Source organism: Ursus arctos, unplaced genomic scaffold (assembly GCF_023065955.2).
Source record: "Ursus arctos isolate Adak ecotype North America unplaced genomic scaffold, UrsArc2.0 scaffold_21, whole genome shotgun sequence".
Taxonomy (NCBI): domain Eukaryota; kingdom Metazoa; phylum Chordata; class Mammalia; order Carnivora; family Ursidae; genus Ursus; species Ursus arctos.
Genome location: NW_026622886.1, coordinates 9,445,253 through 9,462,106, shown reverse-complemented (window position 1 = coordinate 9,462,106; position 16,854 = coordinate 9,445,253). Strand labels below are relative to the sequence as shown.

Genomic DNA, 16,854 nt, shown 5'->3' with positions numbered 1-16,854 from the left:
ACCACATGAATGTCAGTCCATAGCACCGAGTGAGGGCTTTAGAAGCCTCGTACCTGAGTTCACACTCGAAGCCGGGCTTTTCCCAGCACAGTGACTTTGGGCAAGTCACGTTGCCTCCCTGGTCCTCCCTTTCCTCCTCCATGTCATGGAGATAAAGCACCCATCTTGTGCAAGTAGCCATAGCAAATATGAATACCCCTGGCATGGTGTAGGCACTTGAAAATATAAATCAAACATGTTCATATGAATCAGGGTTTTTCTTTAATCACCCAGATCTTAAGATTAAAAAAAAAAAAAAAAGCTTTTCTGATCTGCACAAAAGTCTGCTTTCCTTCCTTCCCACCCCTCACCCCCGTTCTGCCTTCTGAAGTGTTGACTATGTTCAGGGCTAGGAACTATGCTAACACAAACAGGGATTCGGTTTGGTTCCTGCCTTCAAAGGACTCTCAGTCTACGATGTAGTATATTTCCGGAACATTCCAGCATAACCTAGAATAATACTAACAGGTGTGCTCACCCGGGTCCCCCTCAGCCTGCGGCGGGCTGCAGGTGGTACGTGATGCTTCTTTAGTCCCTCTGCGGCCTTGGGAGATAGTACTGGGTATTGCATGCATCATTTCACCGAGAAGGAGGCAAGACGCTGGGAGTACAGGCAGCACCCCTGAGACCGTAGCTCTTCAAGCAGCAGAGGCAGGATTTAAACCCAGCGAGCACTGTCTCTGAACCCAGTGCTGGTTCTCCGCGAAGGCTGTCGGAGCCACAAAAGGATACAAAGAGCTGTGGAAATCCCTGGCAAGTGGTGAGAGCTTTAGGGGCAGAGGCTGTGCCCCCTGTCAAGACGTTCTCCTCTACACACGTTACTTGGTACCGGGGAGGTGCCCATCACAGCCCTCTGCATGTTATCGAGTGAATGAATACATGAGTCTGGCAAGGAGGAAGAACTGATGAAGAGGCCATCCTCAGACGGGGCTGGGTGGGAATTAAACACAGTGTCAGGGGAGGGAAATCTGAGCTGAGCCTTGGAGGGCGAGGCACAGCAGAGAAGGTCACCTCCCATGGTAGGAATACCACGGAACATGGTGGGGGGCATGTGGCAAGATCAGTGGTCCTGTTGGCTGGAGAGAAGTGTATGTGCAGAGGAGTGGGTCGAGAGAAGCCTGGAGAAGTAGTCAGGGGTCTGACGTGGGGGCCTGAGATGCCAAGGGAGGGAATTAGGACTTCTCCACAGAGGCAGAGGGGAGCCACGGTTGGGTTTAGATTACCATCTGGCCTCTGATCGCTCAGCAAATCTGTTTTCATAGACTTTTCAGTCTCGGATGGCTCTGACAATGTCAGTAATAAGTTACTATGTTCAGCAAAGTTTTAAAAAATCCTGCTGTCTCATCTGCTGGCAAAACAGAAGAGAAAGTTTCTCCTATAGACGTGTCTGCAAGGACCTGGGCAGTGGACACTCTGAACCAAAAGCTCATATGTACATAGAAGAGAACAGGCTGAAAAGGAGAACAGCAGGGACAATTATGCTGGTGCTGGAACGTTTGCTCTTCATTGTAAGGTGCTGATACCAAGCTTCCTCCTGCACCCCGGGACGCCGCCGGCCGAACCCTCGTGAGGTCTTTTTCAAACTGTATACCGCAGATAATGACTCCTGTTGGCTACTAGAGTTCATTATCTCCGCATAATAGGATGGGCTCGATTCAAATATGATCAAGTTATTAAATAGAAGATCAGAAAATGGAAGAAGTGGGAATTTTTTGGTGATCATTAAAAATATCCAGGTATAATGGAGTATTGTTCACCATGTCAGACTAATGATGTCCTCTACAAGTGAGGAGGAAAAGGGGAAATTTCATCAGATATGAAGAGAAATAATTAACTGCCTTTCTTTCTGCCATGCCTTGGTCAGCGAAGCGGACATTCCAATTAGCAACTTCAGTACACGCACGGACCCTCTGGATTTTGTAAGGAGGTTTGGGGAAAGGTATCATGACGCTCTTTCTGTGGAAACTCATCAAGCAGCAAAGTTGCCCTGAATGCCACTTCCATCTATTCATTCATAGAGCTTATTAAAATGCTTCATAGGCATAAGCCACCCAGACACCTTGAGGCGAAGAAGCTCTGGTAAGAGGAACAAAATGTGGTTATTTAGAAGACTCTGGCCTTTGGCAGGTAACCGCTTAATTAACTCAGCCTGTGTGAACGCTGACTTACACCCGTGTGGATTCAAATGGTTTCTTGCTGCTATGGGTTCATTTAATGGGATGTATTTTAACCTTGGTCTTCTATTTTAATGCTGATCCCTTGGCCATACTTAGGGAGCAAACAAGCCACAGGAACATCAAGTAGAAACTGAGGCACAAGGAGCTTAAGTGAGGTGGCTAACGGGAAGGGGAGCCAGGAATTTGCCTGGGAGCCTGTGCTCCTTAATACCACATTATCCCCACCCCATAACTCCCTTGAGATTCTTAGTCATGAGGAATGGGGCCCCCAGCCATGTACTCAGCCCAGTCAGGCACCTGAGACCTTGCCTTGGTGGCTCCCATCAGCCTCACATCTGGCAACAGGAGAACCACACCGTGGATGTTGTCTCTGTCCCCACGGCCACTCCTGCAATTCATGCCCCATCACTTCTTGCCTGGACTCTTGCCGTGGCTCCTAACTGGTCTCATTTGTTCATTCATTCATTCAACAGATACTACTTAGTCGGCCACCATGTGCCAGGCCTCACTAGGCAGCCTTGGCATCCTACCATGCAGGTGCCGCAATGACCTTTCCAAAGAGTGAATCTCATCAGGCCACAACCATGCTTAAGAAAATGTAACTGCCCCCCTGTCCTTTTAAAGGATCACATGCCTTTCTTGAGATGAATTCTGAGTGGCTTGAGATGCACGCATGTTGGAGGTACCCATGGATTCTTTCCGGCCAAAATTAATTTTAGGAAATCATTAGCAAGAATAAGCAAAAAAGGATACTTTTTCCCCTCCCCACAGCTTGTCCTGCACAAAGTTGCAGCCACCCAAGTTGTGTGTGTGTGTGTGTGTGTGTGTGTGTGTGTGTGTGTGTATTTATGTGTCGGACTGGAAAATGTTCCACCATAGTCCAGAGAATTGAAATCAAAGCTTGGAAAGGAAATTGCTTAATAGGACTCTTAGTAGTCTGAGATGAAACCTATGAAACTTGGGTGTTTTTTTGTTTTGATTGTTACATTCTCTTACAGTCAGCCCATTGCTGCCTAATAGAACATATTAAGCTTTAAATTACTATTAGCGACTGTTGTTAATGATGACACAGTGAAGACTTCGGCAGCATCCCAGAAACACTCTGCTCTTTCTGCCTCTGAATCTGTATTTTTTCGGTTCTCTGAGTTCTGCTCCATCACCCCCTGAAAATAACACTTTTGTAGTAACTCTTGAACTCCAAGGGTTGCCACATTCCTATGCCAGGCCGTATTCTCCTGAGGGCACTAAAAGATTCTGCATACGCCCTCCCCCCGTGGTATTGTGTTTTTAGAGGCTCTTCTGCAAGCCCTTTCTCTGCTCACACCATTGTCTCCATCAACCAAAGCATATGTCTATGAGTCTCTCATCCTCGCTGATCTCCTCACCCAGAACCCCCGCCACGCACCAGAGCAAGGACACTGAGGTGGTTTAGAGTAAGACTCTCCCATTTACTGGCTGCATGACCATGGGCACATGAGTTCCACTCCCTGAGACTCAGTCTTGTCATCTAAAACGTGGGTGTGATACCTACTTTATATGGTTATGGTGAGGATGGAAAGAGATCCCAGATACCCAGGGCCTGGCAGCAGATGCTAACCATTGTCGTTGTCACAAAGTTCAAATCCCAGTTCATCCACGAGCCTTAATCGTCTCCTCCGTCTACACAGGAGTCTCCCACCGTCGACTGCACCTGTCGTACTTAACTATTCCTATTTCTGTGCGTCATTCTCCCCAGACAGACCACAGAGTGAACTAGGGCCTAGGTTGTGTCTTAGGTCAACGCAAGGGCCTGCAGGAGCCAGACAAGGAACGGGAAATAGATTAGGTGTCAGAAAAGGAGGGAGGAGTGGGGCCTCTGGCCAACTCGAGGGCACACATACCTCTGGCCAATTATTGTCATATGGGAATATGGGCTCAGCGTTGCCAGATCTCAGCCTTTTCAAGAGAAGCTAGATTCGTATGTGAGGTGTCCTGGATTTTAAAAGTTGGGCCAACACTGTTTTCAGGTCAAACAAAGCATGTCTGTGAGACCCTGGTTTGTGAAACTGTTGTATTCAGATGGCCCACACAAGTTTGTGCATAAGCTGGTTATTTGGACCTCTGAACTCACTTTTAAAGAGGAACAATGTGGTGAATGGCATGCAGGGGTCCATGCTAAGCTAGACAGCTGATTCCCATTCATAGCAGACCTGAAGCTTAGGACAGTCCTAAGAAATCTGATCTCTGTGTGACAGCGTTTTCCCACAGGGAACCACATTTAGAGTTCTGATTTACGATGTTAGGGACACGTGTACTAGAATGTAAGCCCTTTCAGGACAGGGCCTTTGTTGTGTTCATTGCTATTTCCTTAATGTCTTAAATACTGCCTGGAACTCAATAAATATTTGTTGAATTAAAGCTTACCTGTGTTTTTATCCGTCTGCCCACCAGTAATCTGCTCCCTGTATGCAAATAAGGAATGTCTTGCTCACCCTGCCATCCCCAGCACTTGGCAGGTAGTAGGAGATCAATACGTATTTGTTGAATGGATCCATGACTGCAACGATCTAGCGATCAAGCACTTATGGAGCACTTGCTGTGTGCCAAGGACTGTGCTGGGCTCCAGGGACGCAGGAGTGACTCAGACACCATGCCAGTCCCAAGGAATTAGGTCACACAGAAAGGATTGCATAAACTGTTTCCTGGAACGCTTCTAAAAATGGTCAGAAGTTACTCAGCGTTCCCCTTCCCCGAAGAGGGGGAGTGGGTGAGATGGTGAGACCCTTCAGCACCAGGCTTCTTCATTCATCTGAGCATGGCTGGGGTTGAAATCATCAGTGGAGTCTGGATATGAAATGATTGAATTGATTTTCTTTCAACCGCATGTCGGAATGAGCCAAACGAGCGCTGCCCTTTCAAGTGGGCACCTCGGGAGGCCGTGTCCTCATTCCACTTCACAGTTACGACCGCGCTGGACCACATCTTTGGCAAGTGCCCCCAGAGAAGTTAGAAGCCATTGGAGGATATTTATCCCACTGCTTTAGAATCATGCTTTATTTTGCCCCTTCCCCCCCAAAAAACGTTTGGGATGAAAGGGTTATTCCAGCCACTTTATCCCTCAAAGTTGGTTCCAAGTAACCTTGGGTTGTTTCCTAAAATCCAATTTGTGATCAAAAGAGGAATATTTTCTGTTGGTGAGTTAGCTGAGCAGCGTGTGCCCCAGGCTCTAAAAGCAACAGGCCCAACGGGAAGTCCCCAGATTGTCATGCGTCCCAGCAGTTCTGTTGGAAGGAGTGTTAGATTTTCCAACGTGTCTATGACAGAGGGGGCAGGATTCTTTCTGATGCCTACACTCTGGTGTTTGGGTTAAAGAGGGGGGAAATGATAAACTATATCTTGTTTACTTTTATGTGCCCGAGATCTAGCACAGATTCTGGACATCTAGGTACCCAAAGAGATTTTATGGAGAGGAGGAGTGGGGGATGATGAGGTCCAACATGCAAGTGCTTATCACGTTTCGCACGTGCTGGCACAGGTCACGTGTGACATCTGATCGTCACGACAGCTTAGAAGGCGATTACAGCCAGCACCTCCAAAAGGAAACTGAGGTCTAAGGTTAAATCACTTGTTCAAGGTCATTACGCCAGCAGGTGACAACGCTGGAGTCTGAACCCCATGCAAAGCCCCCACCCTGGGCTCCTAACCTGTACTCAATTGAGAAGGCAATAAGCATGGAATCATAATTCCAGCACAGGAGAGGTGATCCTGAAGAGAGCAAGGGGTTCGGCCCCCGCTGTGGTCATAAAACCTCCCTTGAGTCAGTGGGGTTCTGGCTGTCCAGCTGTCTGGCTTCCCCTTGGGCACGTGTTTCCCCAGGCCATCCCATGGCGCTGCTCTTGTGAGCAAAGACGCTCCAACACCGTGACACCTGCTAGAAATGGCTGCACAAGCGAGTGTGTGGGTCAAAGCGAGGCTGAATGGGGCGCCTACAAGCTCTTGTATCTTTTTTTTTTTTTTTTGAGTTTGGGGGAAACTGAATCACCCAGAATGTGCCCAGACCAATGACAGCACGGAGGAGAGGGCCTGGGAATTTGAGCCGCAAGTGCCCCAAGGTCATACCCACAGGGACCACGAGTCCAGTCCTGCTACCCCACCAACTCCATGCCTGACCTCGGGCAGGTTGCTTTGACCTCCTGGGCCTCGGTTTCCCCATTTGGAGGAAGAGTTCTCTCCAAGTCTCTGGAGGAGGACTAGAAGGCACGTGCCCTTCTTGCTTGAGGTTCACTCATTGGGCGTTTATTCCTCAGGCTGGAGGAAAACTACGAAATTGCGGAGGGGGTCTGCATCCCGCGCAGTGCCCTCTACATGCACTACCTGGACTTCTGCGAGAAGAACGACACCCAGCCTGTCAACGCGGCCAGCTTTGGAAAGGTGAGTCCGGCCTGCCCAGGCTTATTCCTTTTCCTCCCCTCTTCTAAGTCACTTATGCATGGTTCCTAATCATCTTTAACGTCTTCACTGCTTTTGTTTTTAAGTTACCAAAATAAGTACTTTGGTAACTTTACTGTAAGTTAAAGTGCAAACACTTATTAACAAAGTAATACCAAGCCGAATCCCAAAACGAAGTAATACCAAAGTATTAAAAATTCCAAACGATACAGACAGGTCATAAAGTAAAAAGCAAACACCTAACATGAGTTTCCTCAATCCTTAATTTGCAGAAAGTGGCTTTTTCCTCTAAGAGGCAAATACGAAACTCCCACGTGTGTTAACGTGTGTGTCAGGGAGTCTGGGGCGGGCAGACTGCTTGGCTTTGTAATGTGAAAACCTTGGAGAAACTGGAAAATGGCCCTAAATCATTAGCGTGGCGGTCTGAAAATCCTCTGTGGGGCGTGGTACTATATTTGTGATAATACAGCAGGCCTGGCTGCTGTCTGTCCATCTCACGGTAAAAATACAATCCACACTTTGGGTTGTGTCCACAGAAACTTGTTATCTCTCATCTTTCATATTTAACAGGCCAAGGAACGCTGTTGGGGCGCTCTTCTCAGACCGATCATTTGTCTCTTTCATAGATAAAAATATAGATTTGGGGGTGCCAGTGTGGCTCAGTTAGTTAAGCATCCAACTCTTGATTTTGGCTCAGGTCATGAGCTCAGGGTTGAGATCGAGCCCTGAATTGGGCTCCACACTCAGTGCAGAGTCTGCTTAAGATTCTCTATCTCCCTCTCTGTGTGCCACTCCCCAAATAAATCTTAAAATATAGATAGATGATAGATAGATAGATAGATAGATAGATAGATAGATAGATAGACAGATTTTTATACCTCTAAAATACCCACTTTAATTTGAGTCGGTACATCCAAACTCTTCTTCTTTTTATTAGCTTCTTTTCCCCACGTATACATTTTGCTGCGTCTCCTCACAAAAAAGCAGGTGTGTTTTGCACCAAATTCCTTGCCAGTTTTCTGAGTGCGGGCATAACAAGGACTGAAGTGGCAGAAAGAGGTCAGTGTAGACGTTTCACGAATTCCCTTTTCAGATCCCCAACCCAACAGATCAATCATCAGCGGGAAAAAGGGGAAAGAGAGCAGTGTCAGACCTGAGCCAGTCCCCCAGGAAAGTTCAAAGCCATGTGGCTGAGAATTGGCTCCACTCAATAAATGCGAGGATGCTCCATTGTGACTTAGGGGAGGGCAGATGTTGTTGTGATGCATTCATGCTATTTCTTATACGTGCAAATAATTGTTTTAAAAAGTCAGTGGGGAAACCGGCTTTGCCGTTTCATTCATTTTTCCAGTCCGTCGGTGTTGGCCGAGATGGGCTGCATGGCAGGCACCGCGTTCTGTGGAGACCCGGGAGGGAATCCGGTGTGGGTCCCACTTGTGGAGAGCCTCACAGTGGAGGGAGGGCGTTGGTGAGCCCCTCAGCGGGTGGTTCTCAGAAGGAAGAGCACACCGGGAATGCAGGGGAGACTGGAGCTTTGTCACATGTCTGGGGTCCATGGACATTCACTCGCATCCACACTCTTTCACAGGCGCCCCAGTGGAGAGTCAAGGATGCTCACTGTCCTGAACTCATCACTTAGCTTCTCTGAGTCCCCCTGACCTGGGACTCTTTCTTCTGCATACAAACCTCTCTCCACCTGTGCTGTTCAGGACAGTAGCGGCTAGCCACATATGCTGTTTAACTTAAACAGAAGAAGAAATTCTGTTCTTCAGTCACATTAGCCATATTTCAGATGCTCCCTGGCCACGTGTAACTAGAAGCTATAATATAGGACAGTACAGATAGAATGTTTTCATCATTCCAGGAAGTATTATTGGACAGAAACTGTTCTGAACCATTGTGAGCCAGCAGTGAAACTCGGGGTCCTCTTTGCTTTGCACCAGACAGCCTGCAGAAAGCATCTGTGATCCCAGTAGACTGAAGTTTGCAGGAGAGGGTTACATCCCAAACAGTGTCCAATGGAATGGATATCCCCATCTCAAGCCTCCCCACGACACTGGAGGCTCCCGGGGCCTCCCCACTGCCTGTTCTCCACAGCTGGTCTCAGCCCTCTCTGCTCAGCGGCCTCCTCTCTCCCCCTCCACCACCTCCCACAACTCACCACCCCCTCTTCCTCCTTGGGGCAACCTCCACCAAATCGCCTCTGTTCTCTCTCTCTTTTTTTTAAGATTTTATTTATTCGACAGAGATAGAGACAGCCAGCGAGAGAGGGAACACAAGCAGGGGGAGTGGGAGAGGAAGAAGCAGGCTCATAGCGGAGGAGCCTGATGTGGGGCTCGATCCCATAACGCCGGGATCACGCCCTGAGCCGAAGGCAGACGCTTAACCGCTGTGCCACCCAGGCGCCCCTCGCCTCTGTTCTCTGATCCTTGTTCCTGCTGACCTCTATGCCCACGGGTCTTATTTATACCAAATGGCTTTTCAAAATCTTTTTCCAAATAATAACTTTTTCTCTCTAAGAATTACAATGTCAGCTCCTTCCAAAATAGTCACTAAAAAAGACATCCAAACCCCATCTTATCTTTGGTCCAAAAGCAAGGACGTATTCCAATGGTATTAAAAGCACAAATGCAAGAGCTCTTTGCAGGTACCTTGCCATCGATTTCAAATGCACTGGGAACGGGGGCTGGCCTTCCAGCCACAGAGGACAGAAGGAGCCTGCTGAGGGTTTCTGCACTGAGCTCGTTGAACTGAAGTCCCGGCCACGCTTGTCCTTCCTGAGGGCTCCCAGCTGCAGCCGCCATCCCCCCCTGAGAGAAAGGGACCGGTTGTTCTGTGAAGCCTGGGATGTAATCGTGGGCAGCCTTCCTTTGAGCAGATCCATCCAAACTTTCGATTCATCTCTGAACTTGTAACTCTGAGCAGGCAAGGTTCAATACTTTGGCTTCATGTTTAGAGAAAAACAGCACTGGTGGCAGCTTCCTCCCCCTACCCCCACCTCCCCAGCTTGCAAGTGGGCTGGGTGAAATGGGCATCAGGCCGCAAGGCTCTCCCCCCATGTCGCCTGGCTGGGATACTGTCCTTGATAAAGGGAGGGGAGGGCAGCAATTGTTTTGCTGCAAGTAAGGTCTGAAAGAGATTCTCTTTCCAGCACTGCGGCCAAGCTCCATGAGCACTGGCTTCCAGTAATACCGTATTGACTTTGGGTCCCAGAATTAATTTAGGGATCGCAGAGAATGCTGAAGCTTCGAGCCGAGCTGGTCTTGTGCCTGCTTTTCTGCTGGCCAGGGTAACGAAAGGTCACCCAGCTTGGAGTCACTGAACTCTTCTGAGCTCCCATTTCCTTACCTCTAGACGGGAATAATCCCTCCCCAAATTACTCTAGGGATAAAATGAGACAGTGCTTAGGAGAGCATTTTTAAAATTATAAAGTGTTCTACCGGTGGAAGAAGGCACCATTATCTAAAACTGGCCTCATTCCATCCTGTCTCCTCTGTTTCCTACCATGCTTTATTTTTCTTTATAGCCCTTATCACTGTCCCAACTGTTATCTATACGATATAACTAATATATTACATGTTATATGGATAGTTATCTATATGTCATTGCCTATTATTCTACCACTATATGTTACAGCTAATATATATTATATAGAACTACCATGTATATATATATGACACAACTAACATATATGTGAATGTATGTATGTATATGTTAGTTGCTTGTGTTTTATTTGCCTCCTTCTCTGCAATGGAGCTCCATGAGGATTTGTTCACTATGCGTCCCCAGCTCTCAGAATAGCACCTGGCACATAATAGAGCCTCAGATATTTATTGAAGATTGAATGACTTATGTTACGGCTATTTGCCAAGGACACCGGAATCATTTGACGCGTGTGAATTTGACCTGTATGAGGCCCATATGAAACAGGCATTGTATCCATTTTCCATTAGCCTGTTTGCAGAGCAGGGAGGAGCTTGTTCAGGTACCAGTGGAAACTGATTGTATTTTCCTGAACTTTGAAGGACCACCTTCAGGGTCCTCTGTTTAGCCTTCCTGCTCTGTCCTCTGATGACATCACAGCGAAGCCCCACAGCCTCCGACGGTGTTCAGCCATCATTTTGGTCTTGGATGGATAATTAATCATTCTCAGCCCTGAAAAAGTCCCATTCGGTCTGGTTTAAAACCTCCATCTGTGGGCTTCTGGGTGGCTCAGTTGGCTAAGCATCTGCCTTCAGCTCAGGTCATGATCTCAGGGTCCTGGGATTGAGCCCTGCATCGGGCTCCTTGCTCAGCGGGGAGCCTGCTTCTCCCTCTGCCTGCTGCTCCCCCTGCTTGTGTGCGCTCTCTTTCTCTCTCTTTCTCTCTCTGTGTCAAATGGGTAAATAACATCTTTAAAAGAGACAAAAAACAAACAAAACAAACACTTCCATCTGACACGAAATCGGAGCCTCTCCCTTCCCGAGGCTCAGGATTTGCTCTGTGGAAGAGGGCCATGGTGGGCTCTCCCCCTGTCCTCTGACTTCTCCAGGGCTGGGGCAGAGGGACCCTGGAGAAGGGTGGGAGGAAGAAAGTCAGCAGGAGTCATTTTGACCAGCTAGTGCTCTGTGAGGGCTCCTCCTGCTAGTGACCTCTGCTGGGCTCGCCATCCATCTGCTGGGGGAAGAGTCCAGTCATGCGTTTGGGGGAGCCCCACGGAGCTCCATCCACACTGGCTAAAGGGATGGGCTCTCCAGCTGACCTTCCCTTCCACTACCCACCCACAGGCTGCTCTTTCTCCTCCACTGAGGATTCACCCCATGGCTCTGTTCTTGTGTTGGAGGGTTTTGGCCAGCTCACTGCATACCTAGTATTACACCCTGATTCTCAGAGATGCCCAAATGAGCTCCCGCAAAGGTAACTAGTGTATGGAACAGGCTGGACTCAGCAGTGTACAAACAGAAAGAGACTTTGCTTTGTTCTACCATGTTATGGCCAACCTCCTTCCCTGACCCATGGTTTCATGGCAGGTTTAATAGCTTTTTGGTTATTGATTATAAGAACAAGCCTCTCTTCAATAATTTGGACTCAGACGTTAAAGTCCAGTCTAGTACTCCAATCAAAACCTGCAGCCTCAAATCCACTTGAAAAGGTCTCCCTGACCCTCAGCTCAGCCTTGACCACATGTGTCCTGGAGACCTGCATTATGGAGGGGGAGAACATGGTCTGACCTTCCACTCTTCCCTGAACTTTTCCTCCTACTGCTGGTGTCTGCAGGCTTGTCAGCTTGAGAAAAAATACTTCCAAAATGGCAACCCTAGTTTTCCAGCAAAAGCAGTAAAATAAATTTTATAATGGAACTGTAAATTGAAACACACACAAGATCGTAGGGATCAGTTGGCCTACACATGACATCATATCCAGCTAAATTGCCCAAGCTTATTAATAGATAATCCTTGGGGCACCTGGGTGGCTCAGTTGGATAAGCATCCAACTCTTGGTTTGGGCTCAGGTCATGATCTCATGAGTCATGAGACGGGGCCCCACATCAGGCTCCATGCTCAGCGGGGAATGTGCTCGAAGATTCTCTCCCTCTGCCCCTCCCCCTACTTGTGCACACTCTCTCTCTCTCAAGTAAATAAGTAAATCTTTTTTTTTAAAGATTTTATTTATTTATTTGACAGAGATAGAGACAGCCAGCGAGAGAGGGAACACAAGCAGGGGGAGTGGGAGAGGAAGAAGCAGGCTCATAGCGGAGGAGCCCGATGTGGGGCTCGATCCCATAACGCCGGGATCACGCCCTGAGCCGAAGGCAGATGCCCAACCGCTGTGCCACCCAGGCGCCCCTAAATAAGTAAATCTTAAAAAAAAAATAGATAACTCTTTTTTAACCGATGTCAGATGTATTTAGCTATGTCTAATTATGAATGCAGCATCCACAGACTTTTTATAAAATTAATAAAAATGGCAACCACATAGGATTTTCTATGATCTGGCACTGTTGTAGGCATTTTACATATATCAGCCTCCCCTAAACCACTCATGAGGTAGGAACTGTTATTACCCCCACTATAGAGATGTGTAAACTGAGCCCCAGAGAGGTAAGGCCACATAGCCAGTAAGTGGACGTGAACCAGGAATTCTGGTTATCTCATTTTCAGAGCATTTATTTTGGGGGTAGGGTGTATGTGTGGAGGCGGGAGGTGGGTCTGTGTGGAGAATGAAGCAGTGGGCCTCTGGACTTTGGTGTAGTCATTAGCAGCCAGCTGGCAATCTCTCAGATGGTGGAGCTTGGGAGTGAAGTCTCGGCCTCTCCATCTGTCAGGGGCCAGTGTGCTGGTCATCACAGTTGAGAAAGGCCCCCTCAAATCTTGCCCACCCAGGGGTTCCAGGCATTGTGAACTCCACCACCAGGATTCCCCATACTGCTCCCCCCCTCAGCCCTTGTGTTCACCCAGTTATTAGATAGTCATTGACCTCATCCTGTTGTGGCCCCAGCTCTGCGTGGGCAGGTGGGGAGTGGAGTGAGGAAGACAGTCTGTCCTCAAGGGGAGCGGGCTGCAGAAGGGACACATCCCCATGGAAAACCACAGAATATGATGGCGGACGTGCCCCTGAGCTGGAATACCCATGAGTGGAGGGACACAGAGGGGAGACTGCTGCCTCCTCGGGGGTGGGGGATGGCCAGCAGCCCGAGAGCGAGGTCAGTCTGGGAGCAGCCCCAGATACCTAGGGTCAGCCTCTTCCCACCGCTGCCCTGTGAGATCTACGGAAGCTGAAGAGGGCGTTTCAATGTCACCAAATACTTCTTTCTCCTGAGGCTCCACTGGTCTTTTGGAAACTCTTAGCAAAAACTCTACCTGCACACAGATGGGGCATCTGTCTCGGTGCTTAGCAGGAAGCTGAGCTTTTTTGGAAACAAAAACGGGCCTCAGATCTCTGAGGCAGAGCACATCTCTGACATACAAATGGATTGCTTTCCAAGCTTCTGTAACAGGCGTTGCTGAGCGGTTGAAAGGCAAAAACACGTCTTCTTCAATAGACCTTTGTTGAGGTTCCACCGTGTGCTGTAGGCCAGGAGTTTCCAACAATGCCAGGTGTGGAGTCCTGAACTTGAGGCCTGTCACCCTCACTCTCTACATCTCAGTCCCTCCATCCGTCACGTGCGGAAGTTAGTCTACAAACATACGAGGATCTCTACCACATGAGCTGGAAAGACGTTGCAGCTAGGAATTGTAATGGCGGCATCTCGTGTTCTCCTCACACGGCCCTGTGAGCTAGATGCTGGTTTTGTTCCTTTTGAGAGATGACACGGCTGACTCCAGGGCCACTGGAACCTTCTCCGTGAAGTAAATCGTGGGTGGAAATCAGAAGGTAGATCGGTTAGGAATTGTGTTGGGACTGTGGGTAAAAAATGCCCCTCTCCATCCCCAGTGACATAAATAAATGAGTGATTTTACTTTTCTTCACATAGAGTAAGTATAAAAGGTGATAACCCAGTGCTGGCATAACAGCTCTAGAAGCACCTCAGGGACCTGGGTTCCTTCTCTCTCTGTGCTCGGCCATTTGTGTGGCAGATGGCTTCCAACTTTGCAGCACCTCGTGGTCCGAAGTGGCTACTGGACAACAAAGGCTATATTCCAGGCAACAAGCGGGGAAAAGGGGGTAAGAAGAGAAAGGTCAAAACTCCAGCCAAAGCAGCTGTCTCCAGGAGCTTTCCCAGAGCCCTGCCCAGTGATGTCCCCTGCATCTCACCTGCTGCCCTTGGTTGTCAGGGAAAAATGAAAATGTAGACCATTGCCTCCTGGAATAAAAAATTAGAGTTTGATTAATAAGGAAAAAGGGGTAAACAGTGCACCATTTCATCCACATAAGGGCACTTTAAAAATCCATTGTATTCCTTTTTTTAAAAAATTGAGATATAATCGGCATACAACGTATTAGTTTAAGGTGTACAACATAACGATTTGATATATATGTGAATCACGAAATGATCACCAAATAAGCTTAGTTAACACCTATCACTACCCATGGTTAATGATTTTTTTCATTGTGATGAGAACTTTTTTTTTGGTGATGAGAACTTTTAAGATCCACTCTCTTAGCAGCTTTCAAATGTAGAGCAAGTCTGAAGTATAGTCACCATGCTAAACATGACGTTGCCGGGACTTACTCATCTCCCAACTGGAAGATTGGACCTTTTGACCTCTTTCCCCACTTGGCCCCCGTGTATCCTTCCATGTGTCACAACTAAGAAATGGAGCCCAGGATCCTGAAAGCATGTCCTGAACACTCTCAAATTAGGAACCCAGGGGAAGCGACAGAGGTGGTACAATGTGATCTCTTAAGGCTGTGGCAGGGTCACGTGATTTATGGTCAGCATCGTTGAACATGTCAGCAAGAGGCAGATTCGTGGACAGGCACTAGACAGCTGTGACACAGTGTAATTTGAATCTGTGGAGAGGCCAGTTAGGCTCAAAACTGCAGGTCCCCTGAAGACTTGTTGATGTCCCCGAATCCTCAGTTCCTTTCCTTGAGTCTCTAAAAATGCAACGAGAGCAGAGCAGGGTAATTCATTAATACATATGGGTTACTAAAACCTCAAATTAAAGGAGTTTAGTCTATTCAAGGGACTTAGAGATTGGTTGGTGAGACCCCTCCCCCCCCACACACACACACTCCTTTTCTAGCTGAGGAGATGAGGAGAGGGACCGAGTGGTTTTCTCAGGGTCAGTGGGTGCCTGCCGAGGGGCGGGGACACCAGGAAGCAGCAGGGAGGCTGGAGAAGGGGAAGCTGGCGCGACGGATGTGTGAATTGAGTTTATTTATAGCCTGCCTTTTCCCCATGAGGACTTGAGGTAATTGGCAATTTGGGCTGCGGGTGGCTCTTCCTTGGGTATTTGGCTCCTTCCTCACGGCTGGCCATGTTTGAGCAATGCCAAAAAACGCCAAGCGTGATCTGGGGACCCGTGCTTCGGGGCAGCTGCATGTGCTTAGAACAGAGATGGAAGCAGAGGTGCCTCTGGTTTTGCGTGCCTGCCCTCTTTCCTCGAGCGTCCTGACAGCCCGCCCTGGCCCAGACCCGCGTGTGCCCCTGCAGGGGCACAGATGAAGATCAAGGTGCTCTTGAGGCATTAGGATCCTTCAGGAATGGTCTCTTTCCAGTTTTGAAAGGAAACAATTCAGTACATCAATAGAGTTTCCTTCAACTTTAAATTCTCGTGTATGTTCTCCTTCACCTTAAGTGTCTGCTGTGGAGTGTCTGTGTCAGGTCTGATTTCACCCCAGATCCCAGAGTTTATTTCAGGTGTCCCTCGTGTCATGCCATCTAAGAGCTCAGAAGTCACATTGTGTGGGCTCGCATCCCGTCTCCACCATTTACCCGCTGCATGAGCTCAGACGATCTCTGAATCGCTCTGGGCCTCTGTTTCCCCATCCACAAAATGGGACAGTGACGGCAACCACGTGGAGAGCTGTTGACAGGATGACTGTCAGAGGGACTTCCTTGGCTCAGTGCCTGGTACATACAAACACTCGATGCACGCGAGCGGTAATTACGATTTTGGTTCACCATGGCAACATCTCAGGACTTTAATACGTGTTTTTAATATATCACCCCTAGCATCGATGTTTCGACTCTTCCTTCTGAACAGTCTTGAGAACAATTGTTCTAAAAATTTCCTGCCTCTCACACATGCTGCCATTGCCGCCCTCCCCTGCTCTTGTTATCGCCTTCAGAGTTATTCCAGTTTTGACTTAACCTGTAGCTTATGTAACTCACCTCATTCTAACTAAATCCGTGTGTGACGACTGTCTTTTCTCACACTCACACACGTGATACATCACCCAGGCAGCCTCAGGACAATACTGGGCTCACTGGGAATTTGGGACTTCTTGGAATTGTCCTCCATGGGACCTCTTACGGGGCAACAGAGTAGCTGTTACCCTCCTGGCCCTGGGGGTTTTCACAGAATCCTGCCTTGATCCACACACACGATTTGAAATTCCATTTCTGCCTCATTGCACTAGAGAAGAATTTCTTGTGAATGTTTGAAATTGCTCTTGGGGAATTTCCTATGGAACCTGCAGTATCCTACCCCCATTGACTACCTCCCCCCACCCCCCACCCCCGGTGCCGGGTGCCCAGTCAGTGTTACAAAAAACTGTTGAATAGCCAGAGGGGCACAGCATAGTGTCACCACTCTGGCAAACACCCATTTCAAAATGTAAG

At 48.3% G+C, this 16,854-nt stretch overlaps 1 protein-coding gene across 1 annotated transcript in view; it reads left to right on the top strand.

Annotated features, from left to right (window-relative positions):
* Window positions 1-16,854, top strand: part of RFX4 (regulatory factor X4) — a 134,565-nt gene that overhangs the window by 35,137 nt on the left and 82,574 nt on the right. Inside the window, exon 4 of the mRNA XM_026499744.2 lies at window positions 6,503-6,626. Within this exon, the coding sequence (XP_026355529.1) occupies window positions 6,503-6,626 (124 nt within the window). The remainder of the gene's footprint in view (window positions 1-6,502; window positions 6,627-16,854) is intronic.